The sequence below is a fragment of the Lathamus discolor genome, chromosome 5 (assembly GCF_037157495.1).
Source record: "Lathamus discolor isolate bLatDis1 chromosome 5, bLatDis1.hap1, whole genome shotgun sequence".
NCBI lineage: Eukaryota > Metazoa > Chordata > Aves > Psittaciformes > Psittacidae > Lathamus > Lathamus discolor.
In genome coordinates this window covers 3,382,298-3,405,746 of record NC_088888.1, presented here as the reverse complement: position 1 = coordinate 3,405,746, position 23,449 = coordinate 3,382,298, and the positions used below count along the sequence as shown (strand labels likewise).

Here is a 23,449-nt window from a genome sequence, read left to right as displayed (position 1 = left end):
ACTTGGTGACCTAAGGAAAGGCCATTCCAGTTCAAGGGTGGTCCCTTCTGCGGGTTCCTGTGTTACCTTCCAGTTTTCCTCCTGTTCTATCAGAAAAGTTTTCAGGAAGAAGCAAAGAGAGGAAGGCATGGTTAAGGATGTTGATGAACTTCTGGGATTGATCCTTCCAGGCTGTTTGCAGCTCAAACAGCAGCACCTCAACGTCAGAAAAGAGGACCTACAGAACTGAGGATGCCGCAGTCAGCGTTTGGCCTGGTACTCAGGGAAGAATGGGGCATGGAACAAATCCTTCGCAGCTCCCAAATTCTTTCCCTACCTCTCATGCAGTGCTATAAAAAAAAATAAATAAATAATCAAAGACTTGACCAATAGACACTGTGCCAGGTATAACAGAAACTGCAAGAAAAGGCATGATTATAACAGGCAATACTAAACACAGGTTCTCTAATTACTTCTCCAACAGATTTTATTAATGCGATGTTTCCTTTAAGACTGAGTACTAAATCATTTTGTCAAGTGACAAAAGTGCCTTTACAGTCTTTTACGTGCTACAACTTGTGCCTCATGTTTTGGCAGTGTCTTCTGAAATGGCGCTTGATTGGCAGGACAAAAGCAAACAAGCCTCTACCAAAATGAAATGCCATTTTCAGAAACCTGCATAAGTAGCAAGCAGCCTAACAGTCTGGAGATGTCCCCGTATGTATTTGAGAGAAAGGAGGTTACAAATGGATTTTCATCAAGTTGCAATTCATGACTTCGTAGTTCCATATTGGGAAGGGATAAATGAGCTACACAAAAATCTGCAGAGGCAGGAAAGACACGCTTTTAATATAAAAGTCTGCTTATACAGGAAGAAAATCCTTTATAGAGTTTTATAGAGTTCATCAAGGTTTATAAATTCATGTCACCAATTGCAGTATCACTGTATGTGAAGACTGAAAGATTTTCCATTAGCGCAATGGTACTAGTCACAGTCAGATCATGATAACTCCTCTTACCTATACCATCTGGACTGTACCATTTTTTTTCTTAGTCTTCACTTATTAAGCTTACAAATAAAAGGATTTTATTTGTTAAGCTTTGTTCCAAACAGGCAAGTCTAGTTTGATAAAGTAGAATTAATTTACATACATTAAAAATGTGGAAAACCCCAGTTAACTTTTTTTTTATATGAATTAACAGGGCTTCTTTTCCCAAAGATCATATACAAAGTTAAGGTAAATAAGCGAAAGGATTTCACAGATGTCCATGCTAATACCTCAAACAGTGTCACACAGGATCTCAAACCAACATACCTGTTTCTAGCAGGTCCTGAAATGCCCCAAAGCTTCTTTGAAGAAACCACATAGACACTCACTCTTATAGGTTTGTAACTGGAAACAAACTGGCTAGAACGATCGTGAGTATTTAACCTAAGTATCCCATCTCTAAGTGTTACAGACAATAAATATTAAGCATTACCAAACCGTTTCTGAAAGTCAGATCCAAAAGGCACTGGGACATATTTGGAGCAATGTAAGAAATCAGTCCTCTTATCACCACACAGACACAATTAAAGAAGCCATCATAAAATATTCACTGCTCTGGCATGAAAGGCTTTGCCTTTATAGCTGCTTATTCACATACTTGCGCAGAAGCAACCCCAGGCCAACTTTAAGGACAGCAGGTCAGAGCTCCCCGCATCTCCCTCAGTGCAAAGAAGGAACAAGTGCCATCAGTTCTGTAGCATGACAGAAGAAACTGCAGTCTGCCAAGCTTTTGAGACAAAACAGCAAGAAACACAACTTCAGGTAGCGCAACCAAAGAGCATCGTTTTTAATATCAAGAAAAAGAATAATTTGTGCTTGGTGAGTCAAGACTTTATTGCTAAACCAGCTTAAATTAAAGCAGGTGGGAAACTATTATATGCTGTAACCAATGAAAGCACAAAAAAAATCAGTTTCACAAATCAGTTCTTAGCATTCCAGTTGTAGCAAGCAGGAGATTTGGAAAAAGCTTATTTTAATGAAAAACTTTATTTTTCATTACAATTCACAGTTTATACACGGCAAAACAAACCCTTGCCATGTGGACATTCAGAACACTGTGCTGGGGAGACAAGGATCTTTGTTATAAGCTGTGTCATGGAATCTCCTTTGTTTTTAAAAGCGTACTCTTTGTAAGTGTTAATTGACTGATATTTACACTTAATGGACTGAATTTACATATTAACTTATATTTTATTAGAAAACAAGCTAAGCATCCAAAAAACATTAACATTCATATCTTGCATGTTATCTAATGGTCAGAGATGCTGTAATATTTGCCACTTGAATCATGCCCAATCAGCAAAGTCCCATTCTTTAATTTACACAGAACCTTAATAATTCTTTTAAGGCCTGTTCTAGTCATTTTATGTACAGCCAGGTTACAATAGATTAACATAAGAAAAAAATGCAAAGTTATCCATTCCATCCTGCATTTCTTCTGAATCTCATGTACACCTATAAGCAAAACAGAAGATACAAAATTAAAGTGTTTTCTTAAAACCAATAGAACCCCCCCCATAGTCTGGTTTAGATCTGGTTCTTGTCAGCCTATCCTGTCTGAACAATCATCAGTATTCAGATTGTGCTATTTATCAGCTCCTTTTCATGCCTGCACTTCTATACAGAGCCATCTCTATTTGAAATGTAGAAAGTCACAGTGATACCACGTCAGTCATAGCTCCATCACAGGCAGCCACTGTACAGTGCGACATTCAGGAAAGCACTTCCAGCAGGATTCCTTGGTAAAATAGTGTATGGCATCTCGTGTGACTTGACTTGAAGTTAAGAATCCTTTTCAAGGAGCAAATATCTGGCAGATAGGTTTATGCCTATTAGAAAAATCACTGTATTTTTCTGCATTGTTTTCTGGATGTGGTTATTAGAATACGGCAATTAAATAGCCTCTCCTCTAAGCAGTAATTTTCATTTATTCGTGTCATCTATCAAGTAATTAGATGACAGATAAGATGCAGGGTTTTTTGGTACACCTGACGCAAAGACAACTGCTGAACACTGCTTGAAATAGACAAGACCCAAAGAGGGCCTGCAAATTCTACAAGTCAGTGTGAACAAGTATCAGCTGGACCTGAGTAAAATAAAATGCTTCTGGGGGACATGTTTTCAATTTCTGAAACTGCAGTGCCTTTAAATTTAGAGCTAAGATCATCATTTGATGATTGTTGAGTTTTGGCATTCGTTTATGCTGGTTGGTATCTTCACAACAGACACCTTTTAAAACACCATCATTTCAAGAAGAATGAAAGCTCAAATGGAACACATTTCTCATGAAAAAACCTAACAAACAAAAACCATACAGGAACTGTAGAGGTTCTGGTTCTTCAAAAGATAAGGCACTGACAAAAATTTCTTAGGTAAAAGGCTGCATAAGCATTTCTTGCCATTTACAAATGTGTTGTAGTCCAGAAATGGTCCATTCCTAGGCTCAGTAAGGTAGACCCTGAAATTTTAAGGACTGATCCCTCAAAGCTACATTGTTACCATAAACAAATGTGATTCATTCTTGAGGCCGTATGGCACATTAAGAGACGTGATAAACAGTCTGGGCAGATAAAGGCAGAAGATGTTGTTTGTTCCAGCATCTTTCGATAACAGAAGTGCCATTCTTTTTGTCTTTGAAGAGATGTGATGGTAACTCTGGACTGTAGTTTCTGTGAAACTCATGCACACATAAAATGCTATTAGCATTGATCATTGACAGGGTGGGGAAAAAAAAAAGGTATATGGCTAGTCTCAGCCAAGAGCTTCTCAAGGGCTGGGATCCAAAGTCATGGCTACTTAATGTTTTCAATGACAGCTATTTCTTCTGCTGCACAGTGCGGCGTCAAACCATTCATGTAAATGTTGTCCGTCTTTGTTAGAGCTGGCAAGATGTCTTTCTCACTGGTGAGGTGGTTGACCGACAGGGTTCTCTTACAGGGAGTCAGGTCTTGGTTGTGGTTGACGGCGAGTTCTGCAGAGAGCTTCCTCTTGATAGAGGTAGCCCGCTGGAACTTGTCATAGATCTCCACGCTCAGGCGTCTTCGAGTTTCTTTGAACTCTGCAGTGACATTGGCTGTCCACTCTGCAGCGTGGGCTCTGAATTCCCCTACCTGTGGTAAAAGTGAGGAAAAAAACAAAAGGAAGCATTACAAGGACTTCAGAAACTGTTTAATCTCAGGAGCCCAGTGAAAGCACAACGTGGCTTTAGGCTGGCAAAGAGCTGCTGCTGCACGTACAGATTTCTCATGTCACAAACTCATTCGTTTACTGATAGCAACTGAAAGAGAAATGTCACACGGGTAAGAGTTAACAACAACTCAAAACCACAATAAAAGTCTTGTCTGCTAATATTTCTTCCTTTTAATTATAGGCAGTCAGCAATACAGGAAAGCTACAGAGCCCTGACAGCTGCACAGTACCCAGCTGGTCAGGGGAAGCTGAAATCCCAGCAGTCTGGGTTGTGTTATGTATTGTTACTAGGGTGCAGGGTTATTTAAGAGCACTTTTACTGTATGTGGAATGATCCAGACAGACCTGGCAAAGATTTTTCTAAATTTGGACAGAAAAGCTTTTCTAAAGGAAAACATCAGCTGCTTGTATTCCTTCTTTTCTGTGCTTGCTCAGACATGGCACCAATACAGCAACAGCTCCAGTCATGTCAGCAACATGTCTGCTTTTACCACTGACTCCGCTGCAATGACCTAGTAAACAGCAGCTTGAAGACAACTGCAGAGTAGGACTTGGAGGGAGCTGTTACCAATTACACACTGGAGGTAGGTATTTCCCCTGCTATGTGCAGGTTTCCAGTCAGACTGGCTGCAAGCTACCAGTTTGTGCCATCACTAGAATTTCATATATGTATGTAGATCCTTGCTGCCTACTTAGTTCTCTACATCCTTCCATTGACTGCCTTTCTATAAAGGCTGACCTACTTTCACTTTACCATCATCTTTACTCTGTGAGATTTCTTCCCATCATTTCAATGTTTTAGTACTAGGAAAGCTGGAGCATCCCATGAGCACAAACTCTGATGGTAGGGTTGAGGAAGGGGAGAAAGGCAGCTGCTGGCATGGAATCCCAGGTTATCTTTTAACTCGGCTATGGTATGAGGTAGACTGGGCAGCTCAGCCATACAATCATCTGAGGTGAGCTGTGGCCTTGTAATTAATATGCTATTCGTATTTTGGTGAGAAACTGGAACAGGCTGCCCAAGGAATTTGTAAATGCTCCATCCCTGGCAGGGCTCAAGGTCAGGTTGGACAGAGACTTGGACAACCTGGTCTAATGTGAGGCGTCCCTGCCCATGCCAGGGGGTTGAAACTGGATGATCTTAAGGTCCTTTTCAACCCAAACTAGTCTGCGATCCTATAATTCTTTTTTTTTCTTATATTTCAACCAAACTCCTGTTACAATATTAAGTTACGTAACTAAAGGAGACACCATTTGAGGTTCTCTCATTATAACTGCAAAGCAAAGAGATTGATTATCTTCAAATCTCTGCTTTGTAGGCAGTTAATAGTCGGAAGTTACAGCACAGGGAAGATAGACTGTTCCAAAGCAAAGCACTTCAGATGGATTAACCCTCTTAAAAAATTAGTCTAATTGGCACGGCTCAGTCCAGAATTTCAATCATTAGCAGGCAAGCTTGGACTGGGTGAGCACAGAAATCAATGAAAACCAACACAAAAAAAGGAAACTGAGAAATACGGGTGCAAACCACCAGAGAAAAGTGGCCAATGGGCTTATTTATGCTTTGCAGTGGAGTGCAAAATAGGAATATAGTGATGGTAAAAGATAAGCAGCCTACCCAGAGGTGACAGGGTTTCAGGAAAAAATTCCCCTTTCAGAAACAAAACAAAACCTCTTTACCCAGGGGTCCTTTTATTATATTTGTCTCAGCTTCAGTGAGTTACACAGATGACTAATATAGACCCATTACATATATTTTCTAAAACAAGGATATTATCCTTAATGCACAGAAGACTTGCCCAGCTGAATGATTATTACTATTTAAATTGTGCAATTAGGGTCAGACACACTGCACTTCTGATCTGAAAATAATGAAACCTGTAAGTGTTGGAACATTTCAGCTGCTCCAATATTTTTCTTTGTAGTAAACAAGTAATAAAAATATGATAAGCTGTATCAGTGTACACCCTTGGGCAGCTTTGTCCTTCTCCAAAGCTTTACTAAAGGCAGGCTGCTCAGGGTCATAGACTCATAGAACAGTTAGAGTTGGACAGGACCTTAAGATCATCCAGTTCCAACCCCCTGCCTTGGGCAGGGACACCTCACACTAAAACATGTCACCCAAGTCTCTGTCCAACCTGGCCTTGAACATTGCCAGGGATGGAGCATTTACAACTTCCTTGGGCACCCTGTGCCAGCGCATCAGCACCCTCACAGTAAAGAATTTCTTCCTTATATCTAACCTGAACTTCCCCTGTATGATGCATGCTTCTGTCCAAGGGAGCAAAGAGCCAGTATACGAGTTCCTATTTCATCCTACACATTTTTACCTCTCACCAGCTGTGTAAGCATTTGCTAGACCAGTTAATTTGCTCTGGCACACATCTCTGGCATTGCATATTTTCACATTCAAGTGATGTTACCAGGCTGGCAAGTTTAAAATTGTGTCTTAGCAACTTACTGGAAGCTACAAGCATCTTGAACTGTCTCCCCATATGCTTTTAAAACTTGTTTTTACTTGTAGTTTCAATTCACACTTCCCTCATGTTTTCTCAGCAAAAGGAAAACAGTTGGCCATGCTCCTGATGAAAACAAGTCTATGTAACCCTTAGGATAAGCTCAGAATTCCCCCTTCAGCTCACCTCACTGCTGGTGATGGATCTGTCTTGTACAGGGCAAGCTGCTGTATTTTAACTCTTTCACACATAAGTTATTCAGAAGGATTTTAAACCTGCTAATTGTTAGCATATGCGGTGACTAAATTCCAGTTAGATTTCTTTGGGAAGCAAGTTTATGCAGCCAGCTAAAGAACATCATTAGATATGCCTTTGGAGAGGGGCTCACATTCCAGTTAAAGGTGATGTAGAACATGAACATGGTGGACTCAACTGTATTTACCTGTAGACCAGAGCTATGGTGCTAAAAAGAGGTAGTGCTACTTCTAGGCAGAACTGAAAATGCATTAGTAGTAAGACAGAGGTAATTGGCACAGCATGAGAAACTAGAATTTGAGTGCTGCATGAACTATGCCTGCCCCAGATTACTGCTTTCTGCCCCTAGCTTTTGTGTGAAACAAAATGCACTCAAAAATGTTATCTTTCCGGAATAAGACTCCTAATTCCATAGCATTTACGGGCTCAAGCACAAAAGGTTATAGGAAAAAAAAATGTTTTTAACAACCAGTATACATAAGCAACATGCTCTTATAATTTGCTCTCTCCTTTATCCATAGGGGCATTTCTGTATACGTTCAGGTTCTTTCTGTCCTTAGGGTATGACATTTTATCATAATGCATTTCATACCCTCTTCATCTGGGACCTGACAGTCACGAAAAGACTTATTCAAAGTGATCGAAATGCCAGTTGCTCATGCTACTCAAAGGGAATAATCTTAACATACCTTCCTATTGTAACAACTGATTACAGTTCCCCCATTCTCCTTTCTCATTACAGCACACAGCTCTGTGGACTCTGCAGCTGCCATATTTTGGGCAATGGGGCATGAGGATGAGGCCTTAGTCACAGAAATTATTGATAACTAAGTACTTTACATAAGGCTGAATGACACAAAGAATTTCAAAAGTAATAGGAAAAACATGTCACTGTGATAGCACTTGGTTCAGCTACACAACAAGCAGCACTAATCTGGTGATGATGCTCATGCCTAACCTTCTGGGAATAGAAATGCCACCAGTAATGGGGAAGCAGTCCCTAGCCCCATTCCATGATTGGCTTCCTCCACATCAAAATCCAGATTAGACTGAAAGTTGTTAGACATAGTTCACAAGGAGTATCAACTTTAACTTATTACCATTGTACTTTGAACATCAAGAGCTAGGAATTTTATTGGCATTTAAGCAGCAATACCCTTACAGAGCTAGGGAAGATGGGTCTTAATGACAAATCCAAGAAATACAGTAATGGTAACACAATAAAATATTCCACACAGCACACTTCACCACAAAATACTTCCCTAAAAATATTGAGTCAATTCCTTGCTCAGCAGAGGCAGTCTGGCCTCCAGCTACCACTGCAGATGGGCCTGGATATCCCATACACTGCATCATATCTGACAGCTCAGGGGATGTCTGAAATACCCTGAGTCATCTCTAGTAGCATCTCTAAATGTCTATGCTAAGGTGTTTCTGCCTCCCTGTAGTGGAAATGTCACATTTACTCTATTAGGATATAATGAAGAATAGCCTCTGAACAATTTTGAAGCATATCTACTTATTTCTATTAAAGTCACTTTTGATTTTTGGGAGCGGGTTGTCTGTTTCTAACTATATGTCAAAAAAAGCACCGCATGAACCTCCTGAATGACCAAACAGTTCCCAGGCTGTGCACACAAGTTATCACCAGTATCATTTAAAGACAGACATATGGAATTTGACAGAACTAGCAAAAAACATGCACACTGAGCAACACATCTAAATTAATAATGACCTAAAACCAGCTCTCAACCAATATCACTGATCAGACAAAACCTCTCTATTCATTTTCATCAACACCATGTTTTAGATTTCTCACTCTAGCTGAGCTCCATGCTTGAATAAAGGCCAGCAGCATAACCCAGAATATAAGTATGTCTAAAAGGATGCTACTGTTAAAAATGAACAAACAAAAAAACCACCAGCCAAAACCCACATTTGAAGATACTGAATCAGCTGCTCCATTGGTCAGTACATTTACTCTAATTCCTTATCCTTGTCAGGAGTCTGAGGATCTTTCTGGAGACTCCATACAAATGTCCAAGTAATTATACAAATCAAACTGCCCACCATGCAGGAAGATCACTCATCCTATTAAGTGTGGTCTGGACAGCACAAGCCATGTAGCCACAACCTTTACAAGAGTAATCTGGGCTTTGAATTAAGCCACGTCCGTGATCAAACAGAAAAAATCCACAAGCCTAGTGAAGGTTGTCCTTAGACCAAAATGAATATACACTTGCCTAACTTCACCTTAGTTTCACTCTCTTCTTTCAGGTGATTCCTGAAAACCCCAATATTACAGTATAACTGGTTACTCTACTTACAGAGTGGGAAGAGACATATCCTGCTTGGATGGAACTCAAATACATGACATGAATGTTATGGTATACTTAGGAGGAGCAAACCCCAAGTACCAAATCAGGGGAAAAAACCGTAGCATTAGATACACTATGCAAGAAAATTAAAACATTTCTAATTAATGTTTACCTTTCTTTCATAACTGTACTTTATGCTGTTTCCCTTTGGCATACGGGGCTCATACATTTTATGATGGCCAAATCAGTGCAAGCCCCCCCAAAAAAAAGTAAGTGGATGAGCTGGAAATATCCATCTGACCGCATTTTAGGAAGGAAAAAAGTGACCTTCCTTACAGATATTCTTAATGTTCTACATGTTCCTCAGTATATAATTTCTAGCATTTATCTCTAATGCATTCTCCGAAGTTTCACAGCTTCATTTTACCACTCCAACGTACTTTTTCTGATACTTAAAAATAATATCTCCAATTAACCTCTCTATGATATGCTACTCGGAGAGGAAACTAGAAAGAACATGAACATGTCACATTATCCAGGCAGCAGAGTAGAGTACATAACATTATGTCCCAGCTTTCAAGAAACTCATCCAGCATTCAGGGAGGAATTGTTCTCCAAGTCCCACTTAAAAATCTCAATAAAAAATGCAGGCAGGGAGAGGCTTGATGGGTTTAACAATGCAGCTCTGAGTGGGTTGATTCCCTGCGTGGGTAGGTTTTTCTATCTGCCACTGCCTGCAGCTCCAGGTAAGCATACACCACCTCATCTCACCTGAGCGACTGCTGGCCACAAATTTATGTTCACTACAACAGTTATCCAGGGGCTAGAAAAGACAGGAATGTAGAAGAGAAAAGTTTCACAGATGTTTTTACTGAAGCCTGGGCATTCCCTGTACATTAAGGAAATTTCATTTATAACCCACCTAAATAAAAATGGATAACTGGCATGGGAATTTAAGTATTTGGGGCTGTTCAGCCTGGAGAAGAGAAGCTATGTGGAGACCTCAGAGCAGCTTCCAGTGTCTGCAGGGGGCTACAAGGATGCTGGAGAGGGACTCTTCATCAGGGACTGTAGCAATAGGACAAGGGTGAAGTTCTTTACTGTGAGGGTGCTGAGGCCCTAGCACAAGCTGCCCACAGAAGTGGTAAATGCCCCATCCCTGGTGGTGTTCGAGGCCAGGCAGGACAGAGCATTGGGCAACATGGTCTAGTGTGAGGCATCTCTGCCAATGGCAGGGTTGGAACAGTATGATCTTAAGGTTCTTTCCAAGTCAAACCATTCTTTAATTCTATGATTTTTGTAATTATAGCATTATTAATAAGTATCCAAAACACATAGTAACAACACACTGCTGTAATCCTCAGACAGAAGACTGATTTGTCTTTAAAGGTAAAATAGTAACAACATGCAACACAGAAACACCACATGCACTAATGAGATAACTCTGCTGAGCTTTCCCAGGTGTTTAACCACTGCCTTTTATTCCTTCATCTGTCAAGATCTCAGAACTGTAGCACAGAACTCATCTACACCAGGTCTTTAAGCTACCAGACTTAATTTCAAAGCAAACGGCACAAATGAATCAGGAAGCAACCTCTTATTTTTTGTTCCCCTGACATCCCTCTTTTTCAAGCAAATATTAGAAGGGAAAAGATTTTATTTTGTGAAATTGTAGCATTCCAATTACATAGACAGTTGCATTTTTGTAACCATGGTGGTCAAATGTTTTCGGAACAGTGCTCCCCCACTGGAAATTGGGTTATTCAGTCCTGTAATAAGTAATGTTTGTGGGTTCATTCTGGTGAGCAATGATCATTTGGTTTCACCCACATAACTTCCATAAGCACACCTGATGCCTGGGATGAAACAAACCATATTCTCCAATGGCAATACAGAGAGTTCATGAATTGTGATTACTTTTTTTGTGGAGGAACATCTATAGTGGCAGATGTGAGAATATGTTTTGTGGAGATGTGACAGATGGCAGACGCAGAAATGGCCCTTTTGCTTCATCATGGTCTGATTCAACAAAATAAAACCAGGAAGCCTATAAATTAAAGACAATAGCAATAAAAGAAATCTTACCTTGTCTACAAACCCAGAACCAGACATACTAACAGTTACCACATTCATTTTATTGTACCTCACAATATGAACACTCCTATGTTAGGTACCTCCTCAGAACTATTACTGAATATGGCCCATCAGACACCTCTTTGCATAAAGCTGCATGTCTGTATCTCAATACTTTACACAAGTTATTAGCCTAATTATCTCAGTCTCTAATATTCTGCCTTGTTAATAACTTCCAAAGGCAAGGGAAAGAGGCTGGCAAATTTCCTCTCAAAAATCAGCTGTTCTATTTAGTTGTTTCTTCTACCACAGAGGGCCATGCAACCCTCAACTAGATGAGTGCGAATGACATCCACCTGTATTGATCACAAGAAACTATTTAAGTTCACTGAAAGCTGAGCCTAAGCTGATTCAGGAGAACAGCCTGTATTCTGTCTGCACTATCCAGCCAATGACTTTGCTGCAGCCAGAAAAAGCAAACATTAAGAATTGTACTAGAAGCGTAATGCAACCCAAGGCACAGGCAGTTGAAAGACTGTTTCAATCTTCTCCCACAGGAAAAAGACAATGACTATTTCATCAAGTCATTGGACTTTTTGAGCTTATAAAGATATGCTAAAGGAAACAAGTTGGTACTGAGTTGGCTACTGTAACTACATGGTCAAGTCCCAGTAAAAACTATTTCTTAACTTTCTAATGGAATAACTGGAATGATGTTTGTATGAAATATCAAAACTCCACTTGTTGTTCAACACTTATTTTACTACGGCAGTCATCCCTTGTAAAGGAAATTATTCCTGTTTCTCCAGTCCATTTTATCCATGACTGCAAAGCAGTTTCCTCACTGTCTACAGTTTGTTAAAGATGTAAGGGTATTCTGCTGAGCTGGCTTTGTCTGGGGACTTGGCCACAAGATAGCTATTAATCAAATGCATACACACTCAGTGCATACTGACACGTATTGGGCATCTTTTCCTAACATTAACCAAGAACTGAGCATAGCTTAAAAGAAAGTTTTCCCAAAGATTAACATGTTAATCCTGAAGATTAACAGATTCCAGATTCAGTATCACTCTGTCAGAGTTAAATTAGATGTCTTTGTCACAGCAACCTAAAGGGTTGATTAACATCTTGTCTCCAAAAATCAAGATATCCTGATAACCATGATAATGTACAGTCAGGGAATCCTCATGGATAATCAACTCCAAGAAATGCCATTGCTGTAACTGCGCTCTCTTTTAATCAATTTACCTTACTATGAAGTGTAAGTCACTTGCTCCAGTTTTACTTTTGCAGATTCAATAGCTCTCACCATCACTACCTTGTTGCAATCAGCCCTCAGTAGATGCATTTCCATCTCCCCTGAATCATCCAGTTGCACAGTGAGGCAAGAGGGAGCCCGGTGGGAAAGCAGGGCCAGAGACAGGGTCTGGGAGGTGAGGTACTGACAGTACCCCTTTGCCCTCAGCCAGCACAGTGTGCATGCTGCTCAGGGAAGTACATTTAAGGCAGCACGGCTCCATTGTAATCAGCACCACACTAGCATCATTTTAGGACCTGGTGTTCGATATTTAATAACAAAACAGCCATCTCTAAAGAGCTTCAATACACCTAGCTAAGAGGCATTACCTAAATATAAGAAATATAAATATAAACCACCCCAAAATGATAACAGTGCAGATGTTACCTGTCTGCAGGAGCATATTGAATCTTAAGTTGAGCAGCCACCACATGTCCAAAGTACAGAAAGCTACAAGGAAAGACATCTCAAAAGTGTCAAAAGCTAGCAGTAGATAAGTTTCTCTGGGACTCACAGAACGTTCTTTCATATTACAGTGTATTTGTAAGAGAGTGATCAGTACAGAAACTCAGTATTACAGACTGTTGCTAGGGGAAGACAGAATACCACCAGGATGACTTATGCTCTTGAGAGGGGAAGGGATCAAACCGACTTCAAAACCAGGTCAGGCATTTCCACCTTCTCCTTACACCCATACCACTCTTTATACATCTTGGACTCAGAGACATTATGGAGGGACTTCTATCTTTTGTTTCTTGGGTTTGTTTGGGGATTTGGGTTTGTTTTTGCGGGAGTGAGTTGGTTCTTTTTGTTTGTTTTGCTTTTTCACTAGTCAAATTTGACTAGTTAGACCTACGGCTGTGTTTATTTTCTGAATGTGACTATTCTTTCTCAAATACACTTTTCTGTACTTGGATGCACCAAAAAAAACCCTCCTTAATGCTAGGCGAGTTTCTCTTCCGATAGCTCTCACGCCATTTTTGTAGCTCTTTGCACTCTTTCCAAAGTTTAGACCACAGATCTAGGGTCTGTTTTCTGTTAATGTACTTTAAATAACATCTGCAGTATTCCTACAGAAATGCATTTATCCTCTGCTTGCATACCCTAGAATTGTGCCACCCCTATCAACTGTTGCCTTGCAAAAGGACTTTACATGCAGTTGTTTTCACATCATGACTGTCCCCCACAAATATTTTCATGCTTTCTAGGAACAGGCATCCATCAAGTCAGTCTGACCTACCCATTCAACTTGTGGATAGACAATTCTTGGAAGCACAACAGTTGTTTTTGATTTATTGTAAGAAAAGCCCAAGCAATTGTTTTCTTCAACAGAAGCCAATCCATCTCACTTAAAACAATGCATAATGGATCAGTAGTTGTCTCACACCTTTGTAATAAGCCTCTGATCACCAGGATGAAGAGTTATTCTTACCAACTTGATTTCTAAGTGAAAAGACTTTGTTTCTTAAGACAGCAAAAGCCAGATTAAGAGCTCACCACCACTGAAAGAACTTATCCTTCCTCCTCCTTGATCACACTCCCTGCTTGCCAGTTCAACTCACTAAAACCTTGTAAAACTCTCACTTGAGTCCACTCTTTGTTTCATCTTTTCATGCATACAGCCTACATTTAGGGTCCCTCCTTGGGGGATTAGAGATGTACTCAAGTTCTTTTTAGGTTGGGACCTTATGCTGAGTGATTACCTTCAGCCTGAATCTAGTAAAATGAAAACACAACAAATATCACAGAGGGTGAGATAATCTCCACAGCATCATCATGACAAGCATAGTTCTATTTTGACAGACACAAGTGACACTCTGTCACTGATGGCAAGATTAAACTAAATGATGATTCAGATGAGTCAAATTTGTTTGTAAAAATTTAAACAAATTGTTTAGAAACAAATTTGTTTATAAAAACTGTATTTTATAAATTTGTTTATAAAATATAAAAGATAACAATTGCCTCTAGAATTTCTTTGAGAAGTGAATGTGCTTTCTCTCATTAAACTTTAGGTTTGGCCTTTAAAGCTGGATTGATACTGTTCCTTTCAAAAGACAGACACTCAGCATGAAAAATCACTTGTCCAAACTCAATGTCTAACATAAGTCACTTAGATTTTTGGTACACAGCAAAAAGAACAGGCTCTTCCTGGATGCAATTCATATGGTAGATACCTTAAGAAAAAAAAAAAAAAATCAAATGATTCATGCTAGAAACTATCACTTTCTTCCAAATAGGTCACGCTAGAAACACTCACTTCCTTCCACTGATGACAAAGGGAATGTAGATGAGTAGGTCAGATGTTGATATCTACACTGGAGATGAATCCCATCTCCACTGACTTGAATGGGGTCTGGACTAGAGCTTAAGGAGACTATTGTGGGGCCGAGAGACAGAAGCATTTGATTTTCAAAGCAAATTTGAAGTTTACAGCCCACATGACTAGGATTCTTGGTTGGACAGGCATTTGTGCTTGAAACACTGAAACACAAATACAGAAACTGCTGCATGCCGAAAAAAAATATGGAAGGAAAAATTCCTGCTGAAATTTTACCTTTCAAAAAGGCTAAAATCAAAAGACTTTAAAAGTGCTCTGACTAATCAGAGTCTAGAGAATAATGAAGAGAAGAGAGTTTAAGGCAAGCTAGTACAGCTGAAATTGAACTTCAGAGGCAGATCACCTACTTAAGATTACAGCACACAGCATGTTCCAGTGACTTTCTGACACTTCATCTATCCTACTGTATGAACTGCTTTCAGCAGCAGACATAGCCTTCTAAAACTCCCACTTCTGACTCTACTTGTCTTTCACTTCCCTCCCCATTATAAGGCATCAAAACTCTCAGGAGACAAAAGCCACCTGAGCAACTGACAGTCATTCCAGTTATCTGGATTTTTAGCATCCAAATACAGCATTATTGTGGATCAGTGCATATCTGATCAGATTGGTTTCTTTTTGTTCCACTTGCATATGGCAAACTTTACTGGTAATATCCTGAAAACAATAGATGCTTTATTTTGTTAAACAGTGACATGCATTATTCCTACAGTCTTACGTAAACTGCTTTGAAGAACAATGCAACAACCTTAAGAAAAAATGTAAACAGGACTATAGATATTATGTGATATTGATTATCAGCATGCCCAGTTTCTGGAATACAGGTTTCCTTTCACAATATACATCCTAAATATGCTATGAGAGGCCATTTTTTACTTCAGACTATAGTAAAAGGCAAAAAGAAGATTTTGACAGCTGCCTATCAAAAGAGATACTGATACACAGTTCTTGTTATCATAGGGAAGTAGAGAGAGGGGCTCTTCAACAATTGTAACCCCCATCTTCATCCTGCACTCTGGTACAATTCACCAGATTTAGATGACAACAGCCCTCAAGTCTTGGACCACTGAAACCAACACAACAAGTGGGTGTTGAATGACCTGTTCCCTCCCATATCTAAAACATGGTAGGCTACTATTTTACTTTTTCATGAAAGGTATGATACAAATCCTACACAAAATCTTTACTTGCAGGTGTTGATATCCACAACAAGCAAGGTTCATGAATTAAGGCTTTCAGCGTCTTGTATTTCCTGGGAAATTTATTACATCATTTTCATTTTCAGAGTCCTACAGATTTCATCGTAGCCTCCACGTCTCTGTAGATTTCAATATGATATTGTTTCTGATTTCATTTTTAGATGTAATGAGCTATTTCCCCAAGGGCTGACAGAATGTTTCCTTAAGACAGTTAAAAAAACATTTAGAGCTATGATTTTTCCATTGCACTCATTTCTACTCTTTGAACTTTGGTTTCTCTGCTATAATCTTCATCCATAGAAGCTGGAACAGATCATAAATTTAGTTGTAACCGAAAAAGCAGACAATGCAAGAAATTCAGAGTCTCCTCTGGTTTCTTCTGGCATAAGAGACCTAATGACTACATTTCCACTAAGCTCGCCCAGCTTCTTCACTCAGTTTTTCCAAGGCAGATAGTAAGGATGAGCTACAAGCAGCAGTCAGTTTGTATCATAAAATAGTGTCTGTAAAGTGAACATTTGTACAGCACTTTTGTTCATACACAGCCAATCTTGTAACAAAATGCAATATATTGATAGAACTTTTTTTCCCAACAAAGCATCATTAGATGGAACACAGAAATAATGGTTCCTATTTTCTAACTAAAACACAACTTATGCTATGCCATAATTCAGTTCTCAAACTGGTCTCCTTAATTTTCAGAACTGTAGCATTTTTAAACTGCTAAAACATTTTCTTTCTGGTATGGATTCTTAGACATGCCTGAACAATCAGTTAAGAATTGGGGGTGATTTCTGGCCATCAGTAATATGATTATTTGGACAAATGTTACCGATTATGTCTGTCTTTAACCTAACATAGAAGACGTGTATACAGCAAAATCACGAATACCTGCATCAGCCAAGACAATTTGGATATATCTAAAGAATGATGTTTTCCTTTCTGCAGACAAAATGAATATGCTTGTTTAGGCTACAAAGGTGAGAAAGAATGGAAAGATGAAATAGGGCATACATTCCTGGTGCCTGAGAAAATGAAGTTTGGCATAGCACTGTGCTGCATAACCTAGCAAATGACATTTTACTTGATAAAATAGGAATGTATTCAACGTGCTATAGGAATCCATGCATTTGTTCAATTGATGTTTTTCTAAATATTTTCCAAAGTTAGTCTACATTGAAATAGCTGCACTATAAAATAAAAGCAAGATATAAATTTCAAACATTCTTAATGTATTATCATCATTATAACAGGGATAATGAAATATTAAACAAGAATGAACCTTCAGTGTGCTATGTGCAATTCCATAGTCAAGACTGTAAGATCTCTGGATAAGATGTTGTGAGGATAAGAGTATGAGAAAAGTGAGATTAAAGACCAGGTTAGTTCTAGGAAGCAGTGCTAAGAACTAAACCTTGTCACCGGTGTCTGAGGAAATGCAGCAAAGCCAAGCCTGAACAAGGTAATTTTGCATATTAGAAGGAAATACTATGTTGCTGAAACCAAAACCCATTTATTTCTCAGACTTTCAGTGAAACCTGAACTGTGCCAGCTGCAATCAAAGAAAATTGTATTTATCTTCTAACATTTTCAGAACTGGGGCATTTTCTTAAGTGACAAAATTTAAAGTAAGATATCGTAGCATTGGCAGAATGTTAAATACACATTTACAAGTAAAAATATATTTGAACTACAAGCAATGCACCTGACTACAAATAACTAGACATGCTACTGAAGATATGGAAAAACACACCCAGACACATTTAAATAACTCATTCCAATACCTTTCATGATATAGAACATTTATTCTCTTACCACTATAAAATAATGAAAGGTATGTAAGTATTTAGTGATTTAGCATTTCTCCTTTACATACCTGCATGCCATATAGAAACAAAAAAGAATTACTTTCAAGCTCAGAAATTAAGGGCCACATTCTCAGCCTAGAACAAGCCTTTTAGAGATTTTTTTTCCTGTAAGTCAGGTGCAATTGTTCATATACACTTAATAATAAATTTAACTGATTTTATATGCAGCCATGTAAAAATCACTATGTCTGATGAGACTCCTACAAAGCTTGCTGCATCTTGAGCTGCAGCTTATGCTTTATACATATACAGCTTTGACCTATCCTCTAAGAGCAAGAGCAGCTATAAGCTCACCTGAATTCTAATCAAAGTTTTCTAAAGTAGCATTTCTTCCCCTTTCAACATATTCTTACCTCTTCCTTTGTCTTTTTTGATATGACTCTTAGCCAGTCTCCAATCATGCTGAGGACAGCTGCAAAGTAGGCAAGGCCAACAAGGATCCAGAACCACACCACTGGCTTATAAAAATCTAGGTACTCAATATCCGATCCCCCTGGAAAACAATACAATTAAAATTAAAGCAGAATTAATACTCATAAGAGCAAACCCAGCTATATTTCTTAAAGCTTCTCCTATTTTCTTATCCATACAATAATTCGTAACAAATTCTGCTGAATTTGAATAAACAATGATCTAATTTCATACTCTTGAAAATAGAAAGTTTGGAGTATGCAAATTTTAGATAATGATTGCTAATCATACCTAATAAATAAAAATGAGCACAGACAAACCAATTCAAGTTCTGATACATCGTTATTTAAGGTAGAGGTCCTTGAGGACAACTTGAATGAAAGCGCTTCCCACCTGCTCCAAGTAAAAACACTGTACCAAATTCTAAGTATTGCTCTGGAATATGTAGTGAGTTCCTATCCTGATAAAACAGATTTTGCAAGGACTTTGAAACATCTTAAAACTTACATGAATCCTTTAGCCCTAGTAAAAATTAGCACCTGCACTACCAAGTGTTTTGCAGAGAGGGAAACCAGGATGGAGGGACTTGAGCTGAACTCATACTCAAGAAAAGGTGGATAAATTAAATGTCAGCTGAAGGCAGCTCTTTTGAATCCCACTGCCATAAGCACCAGTTGCTTCCTTCCAGTGTTAAACTAAAAGCAATTCTGAGATATCTCTAATGGAGCTTTCAGGTACAATACAGCTATAGGGAACAGATGCCTTATTTTCACACAAGAGAGTTATGTTCATCCGGAGCTCCTGACAACACAATAACTCACATTTCACAACTTGCAGTTCAATGAAGCAGAAGCCTTAAGCTTGCAATTCAGCTGTGTTATGACAAATAAAATCAGGCTCCTAGTTTAGGTTGCTGTGAGTAGAAGTTTGATGTGCACGTCTGCCCACAGTCGAAGTACAGCAAAACCTTTACAGGCATGCTAAAGTATTCTGTACAGGTACTTAATATGTTGCTTTATATCTCTGTATCCTGTACTGAAAGAGTCCAAGGAGGTTCTGGGGCAAATTTTCAGTCACCTTGTTACAGTAACAAGGTTAACTCTCATGAACAGTAATGTTTTTCCTAGCTGTTATTATCTAATCACAGAGATTACATTCAAATAACATAGAATTTTATTGATGGGTAGCTTTGTATGGAAGCCCTCAGACAGAAGATTTGTTATTGTCATATCAATAAGCCTTTTCACCAATAAAATCCATTGAGCTGCAACAGTTCATTCAATTATCCAAGAGATGAATCCATATTGCAAAAATGGAAATACTTTGACACCTGTACAGTCACAAATAAGGTAGAAGACAGACCTCTGTCTGGAGCAGAAGACAGTCAAACACCAAAAGGTTGAGTTTGTCAGAGACCATGACAAAAGCATCAGAAATGAAGCTATTTCTTGATATCATCCAGCTCATGTCAAACCAGTAAAACAGGATTTTAGGGATGATCATCATCTGAAAGGATGGTTGATTACCACCATGCGTTTGCTCTATCCGCAGCTAATAACGAACCACACTTGGTGGTTCACCTTCTCCAACTGTTCTTACAACGCGCAAGAAAGTATCATATAAAACATCCACTCAGCTGGTTTCAAGCTGTTTGTTTGTTTAGTTACTAAACTGGAAGCTATCTCTGCCAGTCTGCAGGAAGCACTGCCTTCAGAGTTACTACCTAATTTGTTTACAGCAAGGTTAATCACCCGGGCAGGAGTTAGGACACGCTCACGTTCAAGAGTTTTCCTTACTGTCTGGCCAGGAGAGGGCTCCATCTAGCCATGCCCAAAGGAGTTCTGCTTTCCTAGTTAGAAAGGGACAGTCAATAACCCTCTAGGATAAAGGCTTAACAGCCTTATTAGCTGTTGGGTTTCTGAATTTCAAGGACTCCTCAGGTGAGATCTCAGTTTAATAGACTACCAGGAAGAGAGAGGACATCTATAAAGGTGTTTGCCCTGAGATAACTACTGTCTTCTGTGATGCTTAATCATCATGGAGTGCTATAACACAGTTACCCAGGAATCATAGAATAATTAGGGTTGGAAAGGACCTTAAGATCATCTAGTTCCAACCCTCCTGCCATGGGCAGGGACATCTCAACACTAAACCATGTCATTAAATAGTATTTCACTGGCAGGAAAGCATGACCGAAAGTCAACACAGTGAATTTCAAGTAAATGGAACTCATTAACTACTGATTAACAATTCACATAAATGGGTATGAATGTATTTGGCTATGAGTATGTATAGATAAATGTATGTGCACTGAAGCATATGAGGATTCATCTTAATTCTACTGCTAACACTGTAGAAAGTATATGAGCATGATACATTTGCACAGATTTTTCATAGCATAACTTTTTACTTAATGCTATCATTTTTCTTTTGCAAAACATTATTTTACATAGCCCTTTGGGAAGTAAAATGCTGAGAAGTCAAAAGTCGCATTTTGTTGTTGGTCAAAACCAATTTTGTGGGCCAAGGGACAAAACTTTTCCAGCTTTGTTTGACCTCTACCTAAAAGAGGTCGCAACCACAATAAAGAAGAAATATCTCACAACTGGAGTGCTCTTACTCTTGAACTAGAATTCTCATGGCCATAATCTTCCATGAAGATCATGAAGAATCTGAGAGGGTAAGAGCAGCCATAGTTTATCACCAACACGATTTGTGGTAAAAATTTGATCCAAAGTCACTTAAAATGTATGAGAAATCAAAGGTTTTCCATCCATCTTCATCACAGGGTACTGTAATCCTGCTGCTACCCCCTTCTTACATCTGGACAAGAACTTATTTGGAATTTTCAACATTTTGGAAGGCATAGGTTGTTCTGTAGCCTAAACATATTCCTTACCGAGGTGAAAAGCCCTGTTTTAGTGAAGAGTGGCATTAGAGAAGATTTTGGGGGTGCACTAGGACAGATTATGGACCTCATGTAAGGGCTATGGCTTTTATAAATAAATAAATGCATATATTTATTTACATAAACCAAGTATATTGGAAGTAAATAATTCTTTCTTATTGCCACTCTCCCATTCTTTCTACAGCTGACTTGAAAGGGAAACATGCAATTATTTGTGCAAAATTGTCTGGTTCTGCTTGCATTTTTGCTTCAAAAGTATAAGCAGAGAACAGAAAGTGCTATTGGCATGGAATACCTGAATTCCATACCAGCACAAATTTCCGAGTTATTCAGAAATTGGTCCTTCAAACCACGAAATGTCATTGTTATTTATCAGCAGTACAATCTATCCTGGGTATGGGGATAGGCTAAAATCCAAACACAGTTTTAATTGGAGAAAAATTAGTAGCTGTCCATCATCCCCATGGTGGCAAACCTGGCCAACAGGCTTAGTCCAGAAACATTAATCACATGACAGAGAAATACAGAGGTTCAGCCCTGAAGCCTGAAATGAATTACCTCTGAGGACTGTAAAAAAGGACAGAGAAAGGCTGGCTCATGCAGACCTGGAAAAGCAGCATGCCTGGGGCAAGATAACATTGCACTGTCTGGGAGGTACAACTCAGGTGGGCCATATGAGTTACTTGATGCTACCCAGTGGAAAAGGGAGAGCTGCTTCAGAATACAAACCACAGCTAGAAAACACCCCTTACATGCTGTCCTGCACAGAAATCAAGCAAGACAGTACGCTGACTTAGGCTTAAATCTGGCTGTGTGGTTCACACCAGGCAGCCTCAGTTACGGACATGACGTCCTAAGGAGGCAAAAAGCACGTCCAAATGCCAAAAAGGGATACAAAGCCTGTGGGACAGCACACAGCTTTCATGGAATGCTCTGCACACACCTTTTGCTTGGCATGACAGCGATTTCTTCCTGTAGAGGTCTTTCTGCCTGGTAAGTAATATCACATAGTAATATCACATATTGAGAGCAGATCAGCTGGGCTGCTACAACCATCAGGTGAAGCATTAGAATATATTATTTAAGTGAGACCTGAAAACTTCTGTGATCTGCTGAATGGCGCTGATTGCAGGGTCAGTTTATTATCATTGTGCTGCACTGCGAAACGGACTGCTAATGTGCTTTTTATATTTTGGACTTCTATGAAATTCAGTCAGGTTTTGGACAGCTCGCCAAATTTAGATTTCAAACCTGTTAGATTTAATCACTTAGAAATATTTGACTATACCTTCTGATCTGTACTTCAGTTAAAGGATTTATCTGCATGTATGATCAGTATAGCTTCATGTTATACATATATATACACACATACTTCAGTGCTAACTTTAGTACCCAATAAAACCTTTTATTATACTCAAAAAAATTACACTTTTGATAAAAAAAAAGACCTGTTTTCCTTTTCACAGAATATTGATAATATTGGCTGCATTTCCTGCTGTCATATTAAAGTCAGTGGTTTCTCTTTAAAACAAGAAAAGGGACATTTGACTATGTCCTGGTTTTCATAAGAGAGCGCAGGCTGTAGTACAGTTTACTTCCCTTATTTGCAAAAAGCTACAAGAATAAGCTTTCTCCAATCACAAAAAATTACTTATTTACCTACAAATATAAAAATCAACCCCTCCAAATATTAGAAAAATCAAACTATTTCATAAGACAGAGAAAAGTTATGTTTGCTTTTTGGAATACTGTTCATAGATTTTCTTTAACACGCACTACAAGGCCTCTTTATCTTTCACTCCCTGCCAGCACCTTCAGTAATCAGTCTTATGTTTGCCTTAAGGCTTCTCTTGCTGGTGGAAACTGCAGGTGAAATCTCCTTAGGCTCCGGAGAGATTTTGAGCACAAAAAGGGATGTTTCAGTATTCTAGTTTCTGGGAACAGAGTACTTGGTCTCCAGTGCAAATGAGAGGAAACCTGCAGAAAAATTCTGGAGAACTCTACAAGAATTTCTAACATTACATTCCTGAATCCCAAGTTCTTCCTTAGCTCCCTTTTAGTACAGCTATTCAGAAACACTCTTTCCTTCACCTCCTAAAAGTT

General features: G+C 39.0%; 1 protein-coding gene across 11 annotated transcripts in view; it reads right to left on the bottom strand.

The window, feature by feature from the left end:
* Positions 1–1,793: 1,793 nt before the first annotated feature.
* Positions 1,794–23,449, bottom strand: part of KCNK2 (potassium two pore domain channel subfamily K member 2) — a 128,066-nt gene continuing 106,410 nt past the window's right edge. For 9 of the 11 annotated variants that reach the window (XM_065679422.1, XM_065679427.1, XM_065679431.1 and 6 more), the window contains 2 exons: positions 18,381–18,520; positions 1,794–4,138 (listed from right to left, as the gene is read on the bottom strand). In XM_065679422.1, coding sequence (XP_065535494.1) covers positions 3,821–4,138; positions 18,381–18,520 — 458 coding nt within the window. In that variant the 3' untranslated portion in view covers positions 1,794–3,820. The remainder of the gene's footprint in view (positions 4,139–18,380; positions 18,521–23,449) is intronic. The other 2 variants (XR_010612792.1, XR_010612793.1) reach the window with 2 other exon arrangements.